This window comes from Myotis daubentonii, chromosome 1 (genome assembly GCF_963259705.1).
Source record: "Myotis daubentonii chromosome 1, mMyoDau2.1, whole genome shotgun sequence".
Taxonomy (NCBI): Eukaryota; Metazoa; Chordata; class Mammalia; order Chiroptera; family Vespertilionidae; genus Myotis; species Myotis daubentonii.
In genome coordinates, this window is record NC_081840.1 from 229,825,322 (window position 1) to 229,845,804 (window position 20,483).

Consider the following 20,483-nt stretch of genomic DNA (forward strand, 5'->3'; position numbering starts at 1 on the left):
TTTCCTCTCTCTGAAATCAATCCTATATAATAAAAGGCTAATGTGCAAATCGACTGAACAGTGGAATGACCAGTCGCTATGAAGTGCACTGACCACCAGGAGGCAGACGCTCAATGCAGGAGCTGCGTCCTGGTGGTCAGGGCACTCCCACAGGGGGAGCTCTGCTCATCCACAAGCCCTGAGCTGGGCTCACAGCTGGGGAGCACAGCGGAGGTGGTGGGAGTCTCTCCTGCCTCTGAGGCAGTGCTAAGGATGTCCAACTGCTGGCTTAGACCTGCAGCTCCCAGACTGCGAGAGGGCGCAGGCCGGGCTGAGGGAACCCCCTGAGTGCACAAATTTCATGCACCAGGCCTCTGGTAGAAATATAAAAATAAAAAAGAATAAAAAGAATGTGGGACCTCAGTACAGGTGCCCATTGTTTGAGATCTGAGGCCAGGATGTAGCACCTGAGTGCCAGGTGCTTCTGAGACTATCTAATTGGATACATACAAGTATTGTAACTCCAGGTCAATAGCCTTCTATGGAGATTGGTTTGCAACCTTAATCTCTTGGCATTTCTTTATCCCAGTCTCTCACCAGCAGACCCATGTAGACAGAATGTACACGCCCCCATTCCCTACACAGTCTCCTCATCCGACCTGAAGACCTTTCAAACACAGAGCCCACTGAACATGCAGGCTTCTCATTTCCATCTCTTCCAGTGCTCACAATAACCCTCTGAAGGTGAATGCGCTTATAGCCATTTTGCTGATGAGAAAAAATGAGGGTTAGAGATGCTCATTGACTTACCTGTCAATATAAATGGAAGGCTTGGAGTTTCTCCTGAGGCTTGTCTGGTGTCCACATAGCAGATCTCAGGGTGCACTCCTCCCCTACTGTTCAGCTCCAGGGGGTTTCTGCCTCGGGTCTCCATCAGCAGCAGCATCCTTCCTCCCACACACGCTGTACCTGACGCTTTCCTAGTTAGAACCCTTCACACTTCCTCAGAGCAAGAAAACCAAGAGCTTTAAAATCCAGGGAATAATAGCAAGTCTGGCTGAGGCAATGAAACTTGACAAGGAAAACCAAATCTCAGGAGGAATGGTGACGTGATTTAAATTCTCCTAAAGCGAGAAGCAAATTTATGCATGTCCTTCCTGCCTCCACTTTTCACATTGGCTCATCACTTCTTCTTGTGCTTAGAAAATTATGAGAAAAATAACCTGGCTTTAGTTTTATAGGAGGGTGATAAGTATCACACTGGACTATGGGCTGTTGATTTTGGCAATAAAAAAGGTAATCAGTGGTTTTTAAGGGCTCAGAATGGTTTTATTTTGACCATTATGAACTGTATTTTATGTGACACTGTATTTCTTTTCCCTGCAGACAGATAACCTTAAAGAACTTAAATGAGGTGAGTGGCAACTTTGTCCCAGGAAACCAAGAAGGGGAATTTTTGTGCATGAAGGGTCTGCGGTGGGCAAGATATTATTTGCTTTAAATACTCAGTTATTTGCATCCCTATTCTAAAGGTGGGAAAGCTACCCTAGCCGCTTTGACTCAGTGGATAGATATTTCTCATCATTGATATTTCTCTCTCTCCTTTCCTCTCTGAAATCAATAAAAATATTTTTTAAAATAATAATAATTAAAAATAAAGGTGGAAAAGCTAAAGGCAAAACAAGTTAAGATCCAGATTTTAAACCAAGATCCTATTGGCCAGCATATTCCATGTTTACGGGGCCAACGATGACAACATGCCTACTTCCCCTGGAAGACTGAGTCTCCACCATGGCTTCCAGTATCCAGCGTGTCAGACGTGAAACATGGGGAACTGTGGTCCACCTTGCTAGGTGTTCTTCACAGGAAAGCCAGGACTGTGAAGTAGGAGAAACACAAGCTACAGAGTCACACAGACCTGGGTTTGCAACCTACTTCCCTGTACTCTGGAAAATCTCCCTGCCCCCACTCCATCCCCGGTTCTGTTTTCCCGGCCATGAAAGAGGGATGAGTGCACTCAACTTTGCAAAGTTGTGCTAAAGTCAAAGTGACCACGTACATGACCAGGTGAGCGGCAGAGGCTCGGTCAATGGCATGGCAGTCAGGTAAGATGGAGGTATCTTAGGGCCTCTTTGGATGTTTACTTCCTTATGACCCCAAAGAGGAAGGTCCTTGGAAGAGGGTGGTGAGTCCACCGTGACTGGTGGAAAGTCTCTGTCCAACCATGTGAGTGTCCTCACCTCATGCCCACTGGCCACCTAAGGGACTTGGTTCTTGTCTTATTATGAGCCGGTGCAGAGGTTGGCTTTTCTTCCTCCCTCCCTCCCTCCCTTTCTTCCTTCCTTTCTTTTTTCTTTATTGGCATTATGAGAATGTAAAATCAAAGGTCGAATTTCCAGCCCTAGCCAGTTTTGCTCAGTAGATAGAGCATCCGCCTTCAGACTAAAGAGTTCCGTGTTCGATTTCAGTCAAGGGCACATGCCCAGGTTGTGGGCTTGATCTCCAGTAGGGGGCATGCAGGAGACAGCCAATCAACGATTCTCTCTCGTCATTGATATTTCTGTCTCTCTCTCCCTCACCCTTCCTCTCTGAAATTAAAAAAACATAAATTTAAGTCACCTTTCCATCTAATCCATAAGGCAGTCATGTCCAGGAGAAAGCATAGAACTGAAGGAGAGGCTGGCCCTGGCTCCTTTAGTACTTCACCAGCTCACCCTCTTCTGGGAGTTAACTTCCAGGTGCCGCCAGGAAGGAGAAAGTTGAGGGTGGTACCCACACACCCAGCACGATCCACCCCTTTCTTTCCATGAGTGAGATTCATGTGTCCCAAGTAGTAGATGGCTGCCACTCACGGTCCACAACTCAGTGGTCAGTGTGAAAGGACAAGAGAAGGTCAGGCCTGGGGGGCAGGGACCAGGCAGGCCAGTTCATTCTCCTTGTCGCTTTGGTTGGCATTTTGCTAGAAGATGATATCATCTATAGAACCATGCGGCTAGTGGAAAAACTCGTTCTTCCTTCTTATCTTTTGCCGAGATGTCTCCCCGTTGTTTGTCCGGAGCCAGCATCAAGGCCATTTCTTATCTCATAGGACAAATGCCACGCTTGTATGTGGCCAGAACCTTGGAGATCAGAAATGATGAACTACCCGCCCCAACTCAAGTTCACGTAACACCTGATAGTTTTCAAACACAGTAGAGACTCGTGGTCTCATTTAATTCTCACAAAACCCTAAGAGAAAGAAGCCTTGGAGAGGCCAGAGCCCCCACCGCTGGCAGAGCCCCTGAGAGCCCCAAGTTCAGTGTGCCCTGACCTAGGACTCTCTGCGTTAGGAAATACAGAGACACCTCTGAGCTCGAACAGAGAGGGGTGGGGGGGAGGGGGGGAGGGTAGAGGGAAGAAGGGACTTATGGAAAGCATTATTATTTAACTTGCATATATTTATTTTCAAAAAACAACACAAAAAGTTCAAGTAGAGAAACTAGAGAAGTTTCACTCCACTCTCCTGATCTCGTTAAATTTAAATGCAGTGCCCTCAAGCGAAAAGTGGACTGGGTCTCAATTAGATAAAACATCTGTTCCCCCAGCCAGTTGGCTTCTCTGTTGCACTAACAGCTCAGGCACCTCCCCTTTCACCAGCCCGAAAACCACAGCTGCATCCGATTGAGGCTTTGAACTGCAAGGTTCAAAGTCCCGGGGAAGACTCGGTGGGGAGACTTCCAAACCACTCATCAGAATGGATTCATTACCCTTTCCACTTCGCCTGGAGGCTTGCCTGCATTTGCTGGCCATGATGAAGTGCATGTCCCCTTTCCAGACCCCCAGGGCCACCATGGTCTTTGAAACAAAGAGCTTGTCTGTAGACCAGCTTCAGATAAGACTTCTGGAGCCTCTCTCAGCTCTTTGTTGCTAAAGGTTTCTTGTCTGGGAAGCAAATGTGAGTCCGGAGACCTGGCCTCCATGGTCAACTCAGCCGCAAGGTAACTGTGGAAATCTGGGTGAATGGCTCCCCCTCTTTGTTTTTGTTTATTTATTTTTTAATATGTTTTTATTGATTTCAGAGAGAGGGAGAGAGAGAAACATCAATGATGAGAGAGAAGCATTACTCAGCTGCTCCTGCATGCACCCTAGTGGGAATTAAGCCTACAACCCTGACACCCTAGGAATCAAACCGTGACGCTCAACCACTGAGCCATGCCAGTGAGGGGGCACCCCATCTTTGTCCTGTCTCTGCAGACTGCTGGCTTAAACTTTTCATGGACCTCAGACCCTTTGGAAAATTTGATGAAAGGTATATATAATAAACCTTCCTTAAAAATATGCACAGGTATATGAAGGAAAAAAATGTATCTCTTAATTTCAGAAGGTTCAGGGGCCCCCTAGGCCATCAGGCCTTCTTCCATGCCTCACATGAAGAATCTGTTGACTAAATGATGTCTGAGCTGCTCCCCAGCTGCATGAAGTGCACTTTAGAAAATTATTCACAATTGCCCAGCCAGTGTGGCTCAGTGGTTGAGCATCGACCTATGAACCAGGAGGTCACAGTTCAATTCCTGGTCAGGGCACATGCCCCAGTTGTAGGCTTGATCACCAGTAGAGGGGGTGCAAAAGGTGGCCAATCCATGATTTTCTCTCATCATCGATGTTTCTGTCTCTCTCCCTCTCCCGTCTTCTCTGAAATCAATAAAAATATATATTTTAGAAATTTTAAAAATAAAATTATTCACAATTAAGGAGACACTTCAGCAAATACTATACCTCTTGTAAGGTTTTTTTGCTCCTTTCAGAGTAGAACAGGGCCCAAGGATGCAAGTCCAATAACATAGATTTTTGTAATAAAGGCTGGTCAGGAATTCTACCATCATCATTAAGGAAAGAAAGAGAAAGGAACTGATTCGGAATAGCTACCTTGAAAAAGAATAATGTGGCTATTTTCATGCTCATTTTTTAAAATAGGAAGAAAATTAACGATAGCCTCATCTCTTAAACACAACCTCTATTAATATTTTGTCATATCTCTTCAAATCCCTTTTTACACACACACACACACACACCCCTACATGTAAATATGTCATGAATCCAGTGTTTATTCTGGACTTTTTATGTAATATTGAGGCATACTTAGAGTACAATCTTATGCCACACTCTGTGTAAATACTTGCGATACATGGATAATATCCCAGTAGGTGAATATAGCACCAAAATGTGCTTAATGGTGCCCACTTAGATGGGCATGTGGATTGTTTCCAGGATTTTTTTAATCTTCATTGTTGAAAGTATTACATATGATGGCCCCTCTTTCCACATTGACCTCTTCTCGCCCGCCCCCACACGTGATCTCACTCATATGTGAAATCTAATGAACGAAATACACTGATGAACAAAACTAGATCCGGGGACACAGAAGCTGGAACAGACTGTTTGCTGGGTTTTGACGGTGTAACTGAGGGCATGCTAAACAGCTTCGTACGTGGAACTCGGTACAGATTTTAGGCTCTTTTCTTAGAAAAAAGAGTCTCATCAGTGGAATTACTGGGATAAGAATAATAGTCTCTCTACGGCTCTTGAGATCTATGGTTACATTGCTTTCCAAAGAGGCAAAGTGATTTTTAGTCCCGTCGGCAGCCTGGATATCTGCCTGTTACATCCCACAAAGAGGGTACGCTTGGTTTATGCTTAGTCTCTTGGAGTGTTGTTTGTAGATTTAAAAAATCTCAATACTAACAAAAATGTTGCCCAGTTCTACTAACCAATTGCTCTAAAAATACATATTATGACGTTTTCTATCACCAAGAATCATTCAACTTTTTTTTTCCTTTTAACACAGGTCCTTGGAGCAGAGAAAGGTAAACTGTTTATGTTTGTTTTCATCCCCTCATGCTGTTAGGCTAAGTGCTGTTTCCATATTTACAGTGTTAGTCATTTGCTGAAAGGACCGATTGCTTCAGGGCCTGGGATGGATGAGCACGTGGCAGGGGGTGGGTGGGGACAGGGGGAAGAGTGGCAGGAAACGTGACCCAGATGGACCCAGGACTTCCTATCTGTCTGTTGAAGAATGCTCTGGCCTAAACGGGGTGATTTAAATTGGGGCTGGGCTCGTGGACTTTCTTCAGCGCAGGCTGCTGACAAGGAGGCACAGGCCACCCCCAGCCAATTTGGGAAGACATTGCTGGCCCACTGCTCTTGGCCTCTCCCTCTTTGATGTCACCATGAACACACACCTACACCCTCATTTGAGCATGCGCACGCGCGCACACACACACACACACACACACACACACACACACACCATCGGGATCACTGCTGTGAAGCAGGCAATCCATCACTCGCTCGCCAGCTGGCAGGGTGCAAAGTAGGTAAGAACCTCATGTCCACCTGTGAAGTGCTGTTCGCCATTCACTCAGAATGAAGACTTACCTCCAGAGCCAAGGGCTGAGCCTCGCCCAAAGAGTTCACGCAGGAAGCACAGTCACAAAGCAAGAGGGGCCACCACCGACCCGCCATGGTTCCGGACGGCTGCAGGCCTCCGTGGGTCTCCAGTGTGCTGTTCCTTACACTGAGGACGTTAGCCTTAAGCGAGGCCTCACCTGGGTTTGCAGATGCCCAAGGCCTCTGATGGAGGAGGGGGGCCTGCTGGCGATCTAAAAAAATTCAAAACCGAAAGGAAACTGAGCCCTTTCCCGCACTGAAGCTCAGCATCCTGACTGGAAGTTCAGGGGTCGTTGCCTTGGGTTCCAGTGATGGTCAATGCAACAGTGCGACCGTGTTCAGCTCACAAGGGGCAGGCGCTCTGGGTGGCTGCTGATGACACGAAGCACTTTTATAGGATGTGCAGCCAGTGGGCCAGTCACTGGCTCCAATCACATTCCAAGTAATCACAGTCCCTCAATCAAAAGTGTCCATTCGGCGATCAACCGTGGGCAGAGCACAGAATCACAACCCCAATGAAGACACGGAGGTGTCTGTATGCTTCCTTAACTTTATGACTACAGCTGAAATGGAGAGTTTTATGGGGTTTCATACCAGGGCAGTATTGTGTGCCCTTGGTACTTCTGATGGCTGATTAAAATCTATTCACGATGAGAAGGAAATAAAAAGCGATAACAGCATTGGCCTATGTGATTACTAAATAACTCCAGGTCATCTGGTTGGCAGAACTGTTCAAAACTTGATGATCAAGGGGGACATTCTGAGAAAAGGCATGCCTACACACCAGTCTCCTGGGGCTCGCCTGCCCTGGCACAGGGGCATGAGAATTTAGGTGGGGTGGGCCAGCACTGAGCATCCCCATGCCCTACATTGCTCATAACAGTTGTTGAATTTAATCTTTTTAAAAAAATATGTTTTTGTTGATTTTTAAGAGAGAGGGAGAGAGAGATAGAAACACTGATGAGAGAGAAACATCATCAATTGGCTGCCTCCTACACACAACCCACCGGGTATTGGGCCCACAACCCAGGCATGAGCCCTGACCAGGAATTGAACCGGTGACCTCTAGGTACATGGGTCAACACGCAACCACTGAGCCACACTGGCCGGCTTCTTGGATTTCACCTTTTCGTTTATGTTTCTATGTAATCTTTGTTTGAATCAGAATTCCACTTCAGTTCTCTTCCACAACAAACACCTCCCAGCGTAACGTTCTATGTTTTGGGGAATTCAATGATGAGTTCCAGATTCAGTGTTCTCCATCACAGTATTGAAGATTCAATATTTCAATTTTATAGCCTGAAGGAGAAGCCACTCCCAGGAGCCATGGTCAGTGTGGAATACGTGGGTTGCTGCTGGCCACCACCAGCAGATTAGAGGTTAGAAAGTTGATCACCCGAGATTACTGGATGAAATTATAGCCATTCCAATGGGCCTCAGATGGTCTCGAGTCATTTTCCTTTTGCATCCTGAAATGATGTGACTCCTCTCTACAGCTCCTCATCCCCTGATGAAGCCGGAATCCTCTCACAGGACCCCAAACCAAAGCGCTCCAGAAATCCCTCTTGCTGTTGCCAGGTAAGGAGCCAGGAACACCTGGTTGGGTCCCGGCTTTGGGGGTCAGGGCATGTGTTGTGTAGGATAATGACTCGCCACGGCTTCCTGAGACACAGGAAGTCCTGGGCCTTTGATAAGAAAGGAAGTCCGGAGCCACAGCTGTTACTGAAGCTAACAGCGACATCCTTCCCGTGCCGTGTACTTCTCCGAGTGAGGCTAGAGAAGTGTGGCGGACCCAAAGGCCTGAGTACTAACTAGGTCAGATTAACTGGGACAGATGCTAACTACTCCGGGGAGAGAAGTGGGCTTTTCTAACTAGACTCAGTTACTTTTGAATTTCACTTTACAGATGGCCAGGACTTAAAGAGACCATTTTCTGATTAAATACTTTCCTGATCAGGTTATTATAACAATTGTCGTCCCAACTAAACAGTCAAGGAAGCAGGGGCTCAGTCTGGAAGACACTGTATATTAGTGGTGGCTTCATTAAAACAAAACCCAGGACCTCCGAAATTAGTGCTAGAGGCCCTATCACCCTGGTCTAACCAGTGGCTTCAGCCTCCGTTCATGCCCCTCACCCATTTTCCCACTCTCCACTGTCACCTACCGCAGGACATTAGCGCACACTATTTCTCTGCCTGTACCCCTTCCCTCCATAGCACCCCCTCTCCACTCTCTCCAGGCTGGGAAAACTTCTCTCTATTCATCAGACCCCAGCTTAAAGCCACTGAATCCAGGCGACAATTCTGACCCATTTCCCAGAGTAAATAAATGAGGCTCCAGAGAATCTGAGGCCCTTTCCCATTGAAGTCAAGTCCAGCTTCACGTTCAGCAGCCCATGATGTTTATACTGACAACTCTAAAACCGTTGCCCATGAATCCTGACTTCCCCAGGGGCCTGTCCAGGGTGAAGATGCTGTCATTGTACCTAGTAGTTACTTACAGGGAGTCACCCTGTTTGTGGTGGAGTGGAGCAGTGGTTAGGAGGAGGAGTTCACTGGGATCAGGCTGCCTCGCTCCACCACCAGCGAACCACGTGACGCCGGGCAACATCACTCACCTCGCACGCAAAGCTGAGAGCAGAGCCAGGCCTGTTGCAAGTACCTGGCACGTGTGCGCTCTCATTGTCACGGCCAGGTCCTGTCCGTCAGGGTGACCGCCACCCCCACGCCTTCCCCTCCCTCACTTTCCTGTCTTGTCCTATCTCACACCTTCAGTGGCTTTGTTCTCAGTCTCTGGCCTGTGGGTGTTAGAACTCTGGCTTCCTAATTCTTGTTAGGCTGTTTCTGTTTAAGGCCCCACCTGGCACAAAATTCTTGCCCATAGCACACTATAAACACCCTCTCTTAATGTAATTTTCTAAAAGGAAAATAAAATCCTCCTATTGTCGTGAAAAGATAATGAGCTCTCATTGGCACTCAATCTGTAGTAGTTGTTTGCTGTGGTTTGGCTTCTTTTGTTTCTTTGTTTAATTCGTTGAACATAGTCTCCTGATTTTTCTTCCTCTATTAACTGGCTTCTTCTTCTGGGCCCCCTGTTTGGACTCTTTCCCAAGCTGACCTCCAAGTGCTGGGATCCCTCAGGGTCCATCTGAGGTCCTGGCTTCTCTCACTAAGAGCCTGGGCAGTGTCAGCCACCCCACAGTGTTGATGTCACCCTACGCGGGTAATTCCTAAACCTCTATCTTTGGCCACAATCACCCTTCTTAGCTCCAGACCCAACAGGCAGTTTTCCTTAAATAGGTGACAGGCACCTCAAACTCATACATTGAAATGGATCTCTTCATTTCTACTTTCATTCCCAAACCAACTGTATCCTCCCACAAACGTTCTCTCCCCAGTAAATGATGCGTCCTCTTCCCCATCTTCACCCTTCCATTTCCACCTCCCCAAGTTCTATCCCCAAAACATGTCTTAAGTCTATCCATGTCTCCTCATTTTCCCAGCTCCCAACAGGGGCCGGCCACCTTCAATCTCGCTTGGACTCTTGCAGTAGCCACTTAATGATACTTACCATCCCCATGCCTCACCTTCTATCCAGAAGGAACTGAATTCTGGTCTGTTGCAGAATAAGCCATGTTTCCTTGCCCCCGAGCCTTTGCACCTGCTGTTCCCTCTGCCTGGAACAACACCCTCCCTCATCACCGTCTCCTATTCATCTTTCAGAAGTCAGCTTGGTTAGCACCTCTCCCAGGAAGGCTTTCCTGAGACCCAGCGTGATTTTGTCTGGGTTAAGGCTACCGCAGGGACTCCTGCTGCACACACACCTGTCCCGGCACTTAGCCCACTTGTGATTATGATACAATGTCTTCCCTCCCCAAATGGAGCGGCTTCAGGGCAGAGGCCTTGTCCTACTCATGTTACATTCCTCCAAACATGCCATGTGCCCAATAGGTACTCAACACACCTTTTTTTCTTTTCTTTCTTTTCCTTTTTTTTTTTTATCCTCACCCAATGATATTTTTCTACTGATTTTTTGAGAGAGTGGAAGAGAGAGGGAAAGACAGAAACATCAATGTGAGAGCAACACATCGATTGGTTGCCTCCTGCATGAGCCCTGACCAGGGAAGAGCCCACAACCAAGATCCCTGCCCTTGACCAGAATCGAACCTGGGACCCTTCAGTCTGCAGGCTGATGCTCTATTCACTGAGCCAAACTGGCTAGGGCTTAACACACCTTTTAAAAGTGAAAGAATCATTGTTTTTTATTTTGGTTTGCTTGTTTGGGAATTGTTTGTTTATTTTTGCTTCGATCCTTATAAACTTGGTATTTGAGACCTAAAATGCCCTCAGAGGATGTTCCTAGTCTCTCAACATTTTCTTTTTAAAAATCCTATGAAATTAGGGCACAGACATTTTGCTATAGATGACTTTTCCCCACAGACATTTATTAAAGCCATACACTGGTTCCTGGTAAAGGAATCTGGTGTTAACAGAGTTCAAGTCTTGGATGTCAGTAGAAGGCTGACCGGGGATTACAACACAGCGCGGTGGTTAAATAATCTGCGAGCACTTTTATCCACAAAGCAAGGCTCCCACCAGATAGCAAGAACCAGGTGTGCCCTCGGTTGATTTCAGGGGTGCTAGAAAAGGGCTAGATTTCAGTTAATTGGCCCGGAGTCTTTATAAATAGCGTGCTTTCTGGTGTGGAGCATGCCCCATGTAATTAGATTTAACTGTGGTAGCACCTAGCGCTTATAATGATGGTGCTGGCCATAATACAAAGCGAACCAGAAAACTGAGTGTTAAGTAAAGCTAAACATTAAGTGCTAACTAGAGCCACTGGTGAACAGTCTTGGTAACATCGTTATTATTGTGTTTATTAGTTTCTCCATTTGGTTTCTCCATTGTCTCTTAGTACATATTTTTATAATCCCTTTTTCTTTATGGATTTTCTCAGAATAATCCACAGTTTTCTCAGCTAGCTCACATTTCAAGGAAGACTAAATTGCTCTCTATACTTTCCCTCAATTGGGAAATAATTAGTATGGAATAGGAGCCCGGCCAGCCACATGCCATTCTCTATAGTGGCTGTAGTCAGAAGGCAAGTCTAAGTTCACGTCTTCAACAAGTAAAGAATCATAATTGTGCTCATTGAAATTACATGAAAAGAACTCATATGGGTCTATTTGTTCCATAGCTAATGTTTCTAACATTTTCTTTAGCGCTTCGTTCATGATGAGCAACCACAGTATGCAAAGCAGAGGTAAGAGCACTTGACCTAGGAATCATAAAATAGACGGGTAAGTCCTCTCATGACAATATTCCTGCTCCGTGACTTTGCTCTGTGACCCTCAGACTTGCTGAGTGGATGTGGATAAAGGGCATTAGCTTGTTTCATTGACAGATAGCATTCCATTGGGTGAATATAACAATTTTTATCTATAATTAAATAAGATCACTTAGGTGGTTTGCATTTTTCTCTCTTATGAGCATTATGATGTTATAAACAATATTGTCTTCCCAATCCCAGGTATATACTCTAAGTTCTCTCTCTAAGCATGAAATGTATAGGTCTTAGGACATTCTTTCTTCACTTGTACTTGGTGGATTTTACAAAGTAGGTGTATCCTTCAGTCTCGCCGACAGCTTCTGAGTCCCCGGTGTGCCCCATCCTCTCCAGCAGTTGTTTTGAGTTTTTGCCAATCCACTGGGTGTAAAACAGATTTCTCTTAAGAAAACCTGAGAAGTGGATAAAATAACATGGACCTCACTTACTAATTGATTGTAAAGATAAAAATCAAAAGGATAACATTTCTGTGGTGAGATCTGAAGCAGCATATTTAATGACTAGAGGCCCGGTACACAAATTCTTGCACCAGTGGGGTCCCTCGTCCTAGCCTGCAGATCGGGCTGAAACCAGCTCTCCAACATCCCCTGAGGGGTCCTGGATTGCAAGAGGGTGAAGGCAAGGCTGAGGGACCCCACCAGTGTACAATCGGGGCCGGGGAGGGACACCGGGGGTTGGCCAGCCAGGGAGAGACAGTGGGAGGGCTCCAGGGCATGTCCGGCCCATCTCTCTCAGTCCCAACCGGCTGGACCCCAGCAGCAAGCTAGCCTACCGGTTGGAGTGTCTGCCCCCTCGTGGTCAGTGCACATCATAGTGAGAGGTGGAGCAGCCTTAGCGTATTATTAGAATATTATGCTTTGATTGGTTGAATGGCCGACCAGAAGACCAGACACTTAGCATATTAGGCTTTTATTACTAGTATATAGGATTACTGTGGTGATCGGTTTTGACATTAATATTATTTTGCCCAAACTAGATGTTATATTCGTCTTTTTTTCTTCTGCCTAATTGCCAGGGAGATATGTGTTTAAGTCTAATCCTGCAGTCTCACTCTCTGTTGAGCCATAAGAAGGAGCTTAGGGATGGAGGAAGCAGACCCCATCCGATACCATGGGAAGACTGAGCGCTCTACTGACCATGGTCCTAATTCTGCCTCTCTCCCTATAGTAGGGTCAGCTTCAGCAAGTTCATTCTTGGAACTTCACCCTCCCCCATCCATAAAATTCAAATACTAGTGTTAACTCACAGGGTAATACACACACACAGCCCTCTGCTAGACACATTTTAATATCTCTCCTTTTTTTCTGTATTCCGTTCCTTCTCCAGGGATTCCCTACCCAATTGATACCATTAGACCAAGAGTTTCCTCCTTAGCCTCCATCATGTCCTTCTCTCTCTTCTGCCCTCTGCCATCTGGGCCTTATATTGGAAAGCCAATCTGGAAACTCATTTTTCCTGATGTACACACGGCTAATAGGGGTTTCCCAAGAGAGGACTTTTTTTTTTTTTTAAAGGAAGGTGACTAAAGCAGGCAGTGATTTACCACATGGGCTCAACCCCTTGGAATCAAATGAGAGTGGTCCTGGAGGCCAGATGGAGGTGTAAGAAGATGATAAGGCTGGGTATCCAGGTGGAAGGTCTAGGGCTGAACAGGCCCAGAAAGGGCATTACTTATCAGGTTTTGAGAGTATGTTGCAAGGATGGGGAAGCAGAATCATAGCTTAAAGAGGAATCCAGAGTTGAAAGGCAAAATCTTGCACAAATAAACAATAGAGAATGTTGAAGAATGGAACATTAGTTAGTGGAGCAGGTGGCCTTCACAGACATGAGTCCAGTCAAGCACCCCAGGGTTGAACGTAGATCATTCGTACGGGGCTCTTGTAGCTTGTTTTCCATGCCTCTCATAGGAAACAAGGTTGCTTAAAGAAACAGCCTGGCACGAACAGGGGAAATGTTTTGGCCTCCAGCACCTTCAAACACCATTAATTCCTCTTTCAGTTAACAAATATCCACCAAGCTTATGATTGACACCCAAAATTGGGCTGGGCCCTAAAAATACAAAAGAGAGACAGCCCAATCCTTTAACTAACCAGTGTGTAAGCACCTGCCATGCCCCTCCAGCAACTTACTGAGCCGTGGTCATTCTACGGGGTAAAAGTTCACCTCTGAATCACAGTTCTTGTAGAAACTAGGTGCACATAAAACAGCACGCAATCTGGGCTCTACCAGAGTTCTCAGTCCCATGGGCTCTCTACAGCTCACCAGTTTAATTTGTGTGCCTCAGGTGAGGGGGGCAGTCCACTTCCTGCAGAATGGTGAAATCTACAACTGTTTCCATGGAGACACTGTCATCTTTATTTCACAAGTGAGAAAAAATTGTAGAAATGTTCAGTTATTTCTTGATAGCTTGGTTGCTACTTGATAAACAGCCTTGGCTCAATTCTCTGATACATGAATTCAAGCTAAGCTATTAGAAGCCTACACAGATGAATCTCAGGACAAAAAAAATAATTTTGCTATTAGAAGAGGATCGATTGGTTTGGTTATATTCCAAAATAGTAAAGTTACTCTCTGAGTTTTGGATTGTGGGTGACTTGCTTTCTTTTTCTTTTTAGTTTTTGTCCATTAACATTTTATTTTTTATTAATATATTTTTATTTATTTCAGAGAGGAAGGGAGAGGGAGAGAGAGATAGAAACATCAATGATGAGAGAGAATCATTGATGGGATGTCTTCTGCACAATCCCACACTGGGGATCAAGCTCACAACCTGGGCATGTGCCCTGACCAGGAATGGAACCATGACCTCCTGGTTTATAGGTCAAAGCTCAACCACTGAGCCATGCTGACCAGACAACATTTTCTTTTTCTGTCTGCATGTTTTACTCTTTAAACTATGCAGCTTTTTCCTTATAAGATGCTTTTAAATTGTATGTAAATTTGCTAATAAATATGTATGGACACTAGGTTAAAATAAAATGCTTTTATTATAAGTTACAAAAGAAAGGTCTAGAGCTATGTGCTCCCAATCATGTTAACATTAGCAGTAGCATTTTTTGAGTTACTAATATGGGTCAGGCATAGTGCTAAGAGCCTCATATACATAAGAATTTTTAAATATTCGTGTTTATTGATAAAAGTATGAATTTGCAACCCATATCATTTTTATTCAGACTCCATTGATGACCTACACAGTGTCCCCCCCCCCAATGTTCTTCCACTTACCTGACCCAACCTCTTTATTTCTGTGACCCTCCGTTCCCCACATGGGAGAGTCCTATGCCACGGGGGTATAAAACACAAATGCAGTGTTTTAGGTAAAGAAAATTTTTCAGAGATTAGTTATATGATTTTAGAACAAAACCAATTAAACAGTTGTAGTGGATTATAAGCTCCAAATTTTATTTATTCTTTAAGCAAAGACCCCACCAGGGCTTCAGGGGGAAGTTGTACGGCCAAGTGGTTTTCTTGCTTGTTTTGCTTTGTTTAACTCATTCTCTGAATAGACTACAAATGCGTTTTGCTGCTTCCCAACGCTCTTCTTCAAGTAGGATTTTTTAAATATTCAAGCAAAGTGCTCAGAGTTGAAATTTAATAAATCAGTTGCCACAATATAATGAAAAATTCATAATCACGGAAACTATTGTGTATGCTACACAACTGATAGGAAATGCTGATGATTGTTATTTTCTTCTCTCACGTATGTTCTTATTGTTTCAATCCACGTTGAAAGGATAGTTGTGTCTAGTCCAGTCATAAGCCTCTATGTCTTGCTTCACTACATTTTAAATACATTTTTAAAGTCTTTTTTTAATGTTATCATAGCTCTTTTCGCTTTCTCTTGGTTAGGATTCGGCTGGCATATAATTCTCCATCCTCTCATTAGTGAGCTCTCTGTGTCATTACATTTTAAATGTGAAATTAGCCCATAACTGGAATGTTTAAACCAATCTGCATCAAATTTCGTTTTCTGGGTATTTTTTAAAACAATTTTTAAATGTTTCTCTATTACAGTTTACATTTAATATTATTTTGTATAGTGTCAGGTGCACCACATAAATATTTGCATCTGATTATTAAATGCTAAGTTTATTGTGATTATTAATATTTTAAAATTTGTTTTTATATTATTTTGTGCCTCCTATTTGCCCTATTTTCACTGGCTTTTCATTTCTTTTCCTGCCAGATATTGGGTTCATCTCTCCCTTATGCCCCTCTCTCTTTCTTGGAAGTTATGCTATTCTTCCATTGGTTTTAACATATATATATATATATATATATATATATATATATATATATATATAGACACTAGAGGCCCAGTGCACAAAAATTTGTGCACTCGGGAGGGTCCCTCAGCCCGGCCTGTGCCCTCTCACAGTCTGGGACGCCTCAGGGGATGTCCACCTGCTGGCTTAGGCCTGCTTCCCGGGGGATTGGGCCTAAGCTGGCAGTCAAACATCCATCTGGCAGCCCAGGAGCCCTCGGGGGATGTCCACTTGCCAGCGGGGAGCAGGCCTAAGCTGCAGTCGGACATCCTAGGTGATGCTGAGGAGGCAGGAGAGGATCCCGCCACCACTGCTGTGCTGGCAGCCGTCAGCCGGCTTGTGGCTGAGCAGAGCTCCCCCTGTGGGAGTGCACTGACCACCAGGGGGAAGCTCCTGCATTGAGTGTCTGCCCCCTGGTGGTCAGGGTGTTCCATAGTGACCAGTCATTCCCAGTCGTTCTGCTGTTAGGGTCAATTTGCATATTACCCTTTTATTATATAGGATAAGCCTAAGTGACTGTTACGATGGAACTACTGGAACAACCAGTCAACCAGTCACTATGATACACACTGACCACCAGGGGCAGATGCTCAATTCAGGAGCTGCCCCTGGTGGTCAGTGTGCTCCCACAGGGAGAGCGCCACTCAGCCAAAAGCCGGGCTCATGGCTGGCTAGTGTAGCTGCCATGGCATCAGGAGCCTCTCCCCACTTTGCTGCAGTGCTACCAAACAGTGACAGGTGTGGTGTGCTGTGATGAGCGCTAGTGGTGCAGCGCCCAGCCCCAGCTCAGGCTCCTCCCTGGCCGCTTGCAGCTTGGTGCACTGCTACACTCTAGCCTGTGGGGATCCGGGCTAAAACCAGCAGTCGGACATCCCCTGAGGGGTCCCAGATTGCGAGAGGGTGCAGGCCAGGCTGAGGGACACCCCCCACCCAGTGCACAAATCTGTGCACCAGGCCTCTAGTCTTAAATAAAAGTATGACTGAATTTTAAAACTCTTAAGTTTACATCCTCTTTCCATATAATACAGAAAACTTTTAAAATACAATGTTAAAAGGAGAAATATTAAAAGGAGAAATATCTTTAGCATTATTCCTATTTTCAAGGCCTTAAGCTGTGAGTAAAATTAACGTGCTGTGATGAATGTAATTTAAACTTTAAGTGGTCAAACAGTCCCTTACAACAAACAGTTTAATGCACACAATTCCCTATAACAAACATTCTTAGGTTCAATGTAAAAAGCCACAATCCTTGAAATTATTAAACTAGAACACCCGATGTCTCAGGCATACTCTTTGTTCTTAATAATCCCAGAGAGAATTCAGCTCTTTGATGAACAGAAGCAGACTAAATGCACATGAAATCTAACTTTCGGTAACTGGTATATAAACATTCCCTAATGTTTGCCCTAACCGGTTTGGCTCAGTGGATAGAGCGTCAGCCTACAGACTGAAGGGTCCCAGGTTCGATTCCGGTCAAGGGCATGTACCTTGGTTGCGGGCACATCCCCAGTTGGGAGTGTGCAGGAGGCAGCTGATGAATGTTTCTCTCTCATCGATGTTTCTAACTCTCTATTCCTCTCCCTTCCTCTCTGTAAAAAAATAAAAATAAATAAAATAAATAAAATATTCCCTAATGTTTGAGTTAGTATTTTGCCTCAAAAATTTGCTGTGTCAAAAGTATCCTATTCTTAAATGGTGATGGAAGGAGACTTAACTTGGGGTGGTGAACACACAATTCAATATACAGATGATGTATTATGAATTGTACACCTGAAACCTATATAATTTTACTAACCAGTCATCCCAATAAATTCAATTAAAATTTTATTTTAACAAGTATTCTATTCTTTCAAAGTTCTTGTCAAGCTACTAACCAAGACTGTAACTTTGGTTAGTTTGGTTACAGACTGGATTAAAACTATATAGTTTATAACTCTGCCTTCACACTAATTACTGCTCTTCCATTTTATTTACTACTAAAGGGCCAGTGCACAGATTCGTGCACCAGTGGGGTCCGTTGGCCTGGCCTGAGCCCTCTTGCAATTCAGGACCCCTCAGGGAATCTCGTATAGCCAGTTTTGGCCTAATCCTCACAGGCCCAATCCAGACAGGAGGGAGCCCGATCCTGTGTGTTAAGCGTCTGTCCCCTGGTGGTCAGTGCACAACATAGCAACCAGTTGACTGGTCATTCGGTTGCTTAGGCTTTTTATATATATATATAGATAGATTATTGTCCAGTATTTTATTCTATATTTTTCTACTCTCAAGTCTTAATGAATTTTTACAGTTATTTCTTCCTTGAAATTACTGCTCTGTAAATTACTTACAAATCTTGTATTTACTATTCCTCATAACACCTCACTCCTTTCTTATAGCCTTAACTTCCTCAAATTCATATTTTATTATTATTTACTGATATGAAATGATAAGCTGTGAAAATATGTTATTTTCATCAAAGAATATAGAGAAAATATCACATCAAAACTTGACAAGTGCCCTGACTGGGTGGCTCAGTTGGTTGGAGCATTGTCCCACACACTAAAAGGTGGCAGATTCAATTCTCAGTCAGGGCACATGCCCAGGTTGTGGGTTCAATCCCCTGATCAGGGCAAGTATGAGAGGCAACCAATCGATGTTTCTCTCTCCCTCTAAAAAACAATAAAACTAAAAAGAATACTTGACAAGTGGTAGTATCTTAAAGTTAAGATACCAGATGAAAGCAAAACCCTTTCAAGGAATTTTTTAAATACTTTAAAATTGATTGTTCTGTCTTCTCTTTTAAAAAATATTTACCCAGACATAATTTTATAGCTTCATACATTAGTCACTTGGAAAATAATGATTCATAGACCTGAGCAGATCTTTTCAATGTTCACATACTTCATTATGAAATAGTTTAACATCACTAAGAAAAGTCTTTTGAGATGCTGTATGTCAAGATAGCAGCTGCAAGTTTTTCCAAACTCCAATTTGCATTTCAAAACTCTAAATGTATAGTTGGCAGAAAATACTCCCATTGTTTTCCATGAATTAACTGGCTCACCTTGTTCATTTCTAATAAAATATCTGCCAAATGCCCAAGTCTGAATAACCACAGTTTGCTATTCTTTCTTTCAGGTTAAAAAACTAAATAAAAGTGACATTTTGTCCATTAAGACAAAATGTCATTCTTCAAGTTAAAAAAAAAAAAATAGTGTTGCCTGAGTTGGGAATAAGCTTGGCTTGTAGTTCATTATGGCCAGAAAAGAACAGATGATGGGGATGGATGGGTGGATGGATGGATAGTTAGGTGTATGGATGGAACAATGGATGAGGGAATGGATGCATGGATGGATGGATGGATGGATGGGTGGATGAATGGAATTTGGGTGGATGGAAGGAAGGAACAATGGATGGGGAGATGGAGGAGAGGATGGGGGATGGAGAAATCAGAAGAGAAAGATTATTGAGTGTCTCACTGACAGATGTCAGACATTTGGGTTTTCTTCCATGTGTAAAGGAAATCATGGAAGGATTTTTACCAGGGGGAGTAGCAAAGTCAAAATCACATTTTTTAAAGATTACTCTGGCTGCCTTAGAGAGGAAGGGGCAAACGCTGAAGCCAAAGAATCCAGGGAAGATTGCCATCTAGAGTGAGACAACAGTGGTGTAGACCAAGGTTGTCCCAGAGTGAGATGATGGTGGTGTAGACCAAGGTTACCCCAGAGTGAGATGATGGTGGTGTAGACCAAGGTTGCCTCAGAGTGAGATGATGGTGGTGTAGACCAAGGTTGCCCAGAGTGAGACAACGGTGGTGTAGACCAAGGTTGCCCCAGAGTGAGATGATGGTGGTGTAGACCAAGGTTGCCCCAGAGTGAGATGATGGTGGTGTAGACCAAGGTTGCCCCAGACACAGAGAGGAGCGGCAGGCCCCATCCAGCTCCTTGTGGGAGGGAGGCAATCTGACACTAACAAAATCGCACTTAAATGCACATTTACTTTTCCCAGATCATAAAGAAAGCACGCAGTCCCACCCTCCTCAGCGATGTCAGGCTCCAGCCAGCTGCGGGCCTCGCGAAGATGCTCTTCACTATAAAAACATGAACTGGAGGAAACCTTGCCCCACAAGGTCTGATGAAGAGGTAGACGCCTCTCTGCATTTTCTCTCTAGATAACCTTGGTGTCTGAATAGAGCTCTACTGAACGTTGCCTCAGAGGGGTATCACGATGAACTTTAATTTTTTTCAATATTATTGGGTTCTAACATTTTAAACAGTTTTGCTGTATAACATTTTATATTGTTCTTCCACCAGATTCTTTAGTTTGTATATAGTCGTGCTCCCTATTCACAGGGATGTGTTTTAAGCCCCCGCCCCCCCGGTGGATGCCTGAAACCACAGATAGTACTGAACCCTGTACTTACTATGTTGTTTCCCATACATACATGTGTGCATACCTATGGTGAAGCTTAATTATAAATTAGGTAGT

At 44.4% G+C, this 20,483-nt stretch overlaps 1 protein-coding gene across 2 annotated transcripts in view; it reads left to right on the top strand.

The window, feature by feature from the left end:
* CLNK (cytokine dependent hematopoietic cell linker) overlaps window positions 1–20,483 on the top strand; it is a 132,093-nt gene that overhangs the window by 98,009 nt on the left and 13,601 nt on the right. For both annotated transcript variants that reach the window (XM_059675710.1, XM_059675716.1), the window contains exons 12-16: window positions 1,366–1,393; window positions 5,804–5,822; window positions 7,902–7,983; window positions 11,627–11,667; window positions 20,004–20,137. In XM_059675710.1, coding sequence (XP_059531693.1) covers window positions 1,366–1,393; window positions 5,804–5,822; window positions 7,902–7,983; window positions 11,627–11,667; window positions 20,004–20,137 — 304 coding nt within the window. The remainder of the gene's footprint in view (window positions 1–1,365; window positions 1,394–5,803; window positions 5,823–7,901; window positions 7,984–11,626; window positions 11,668–20,003; window positions 20,138–20,483) is intronic.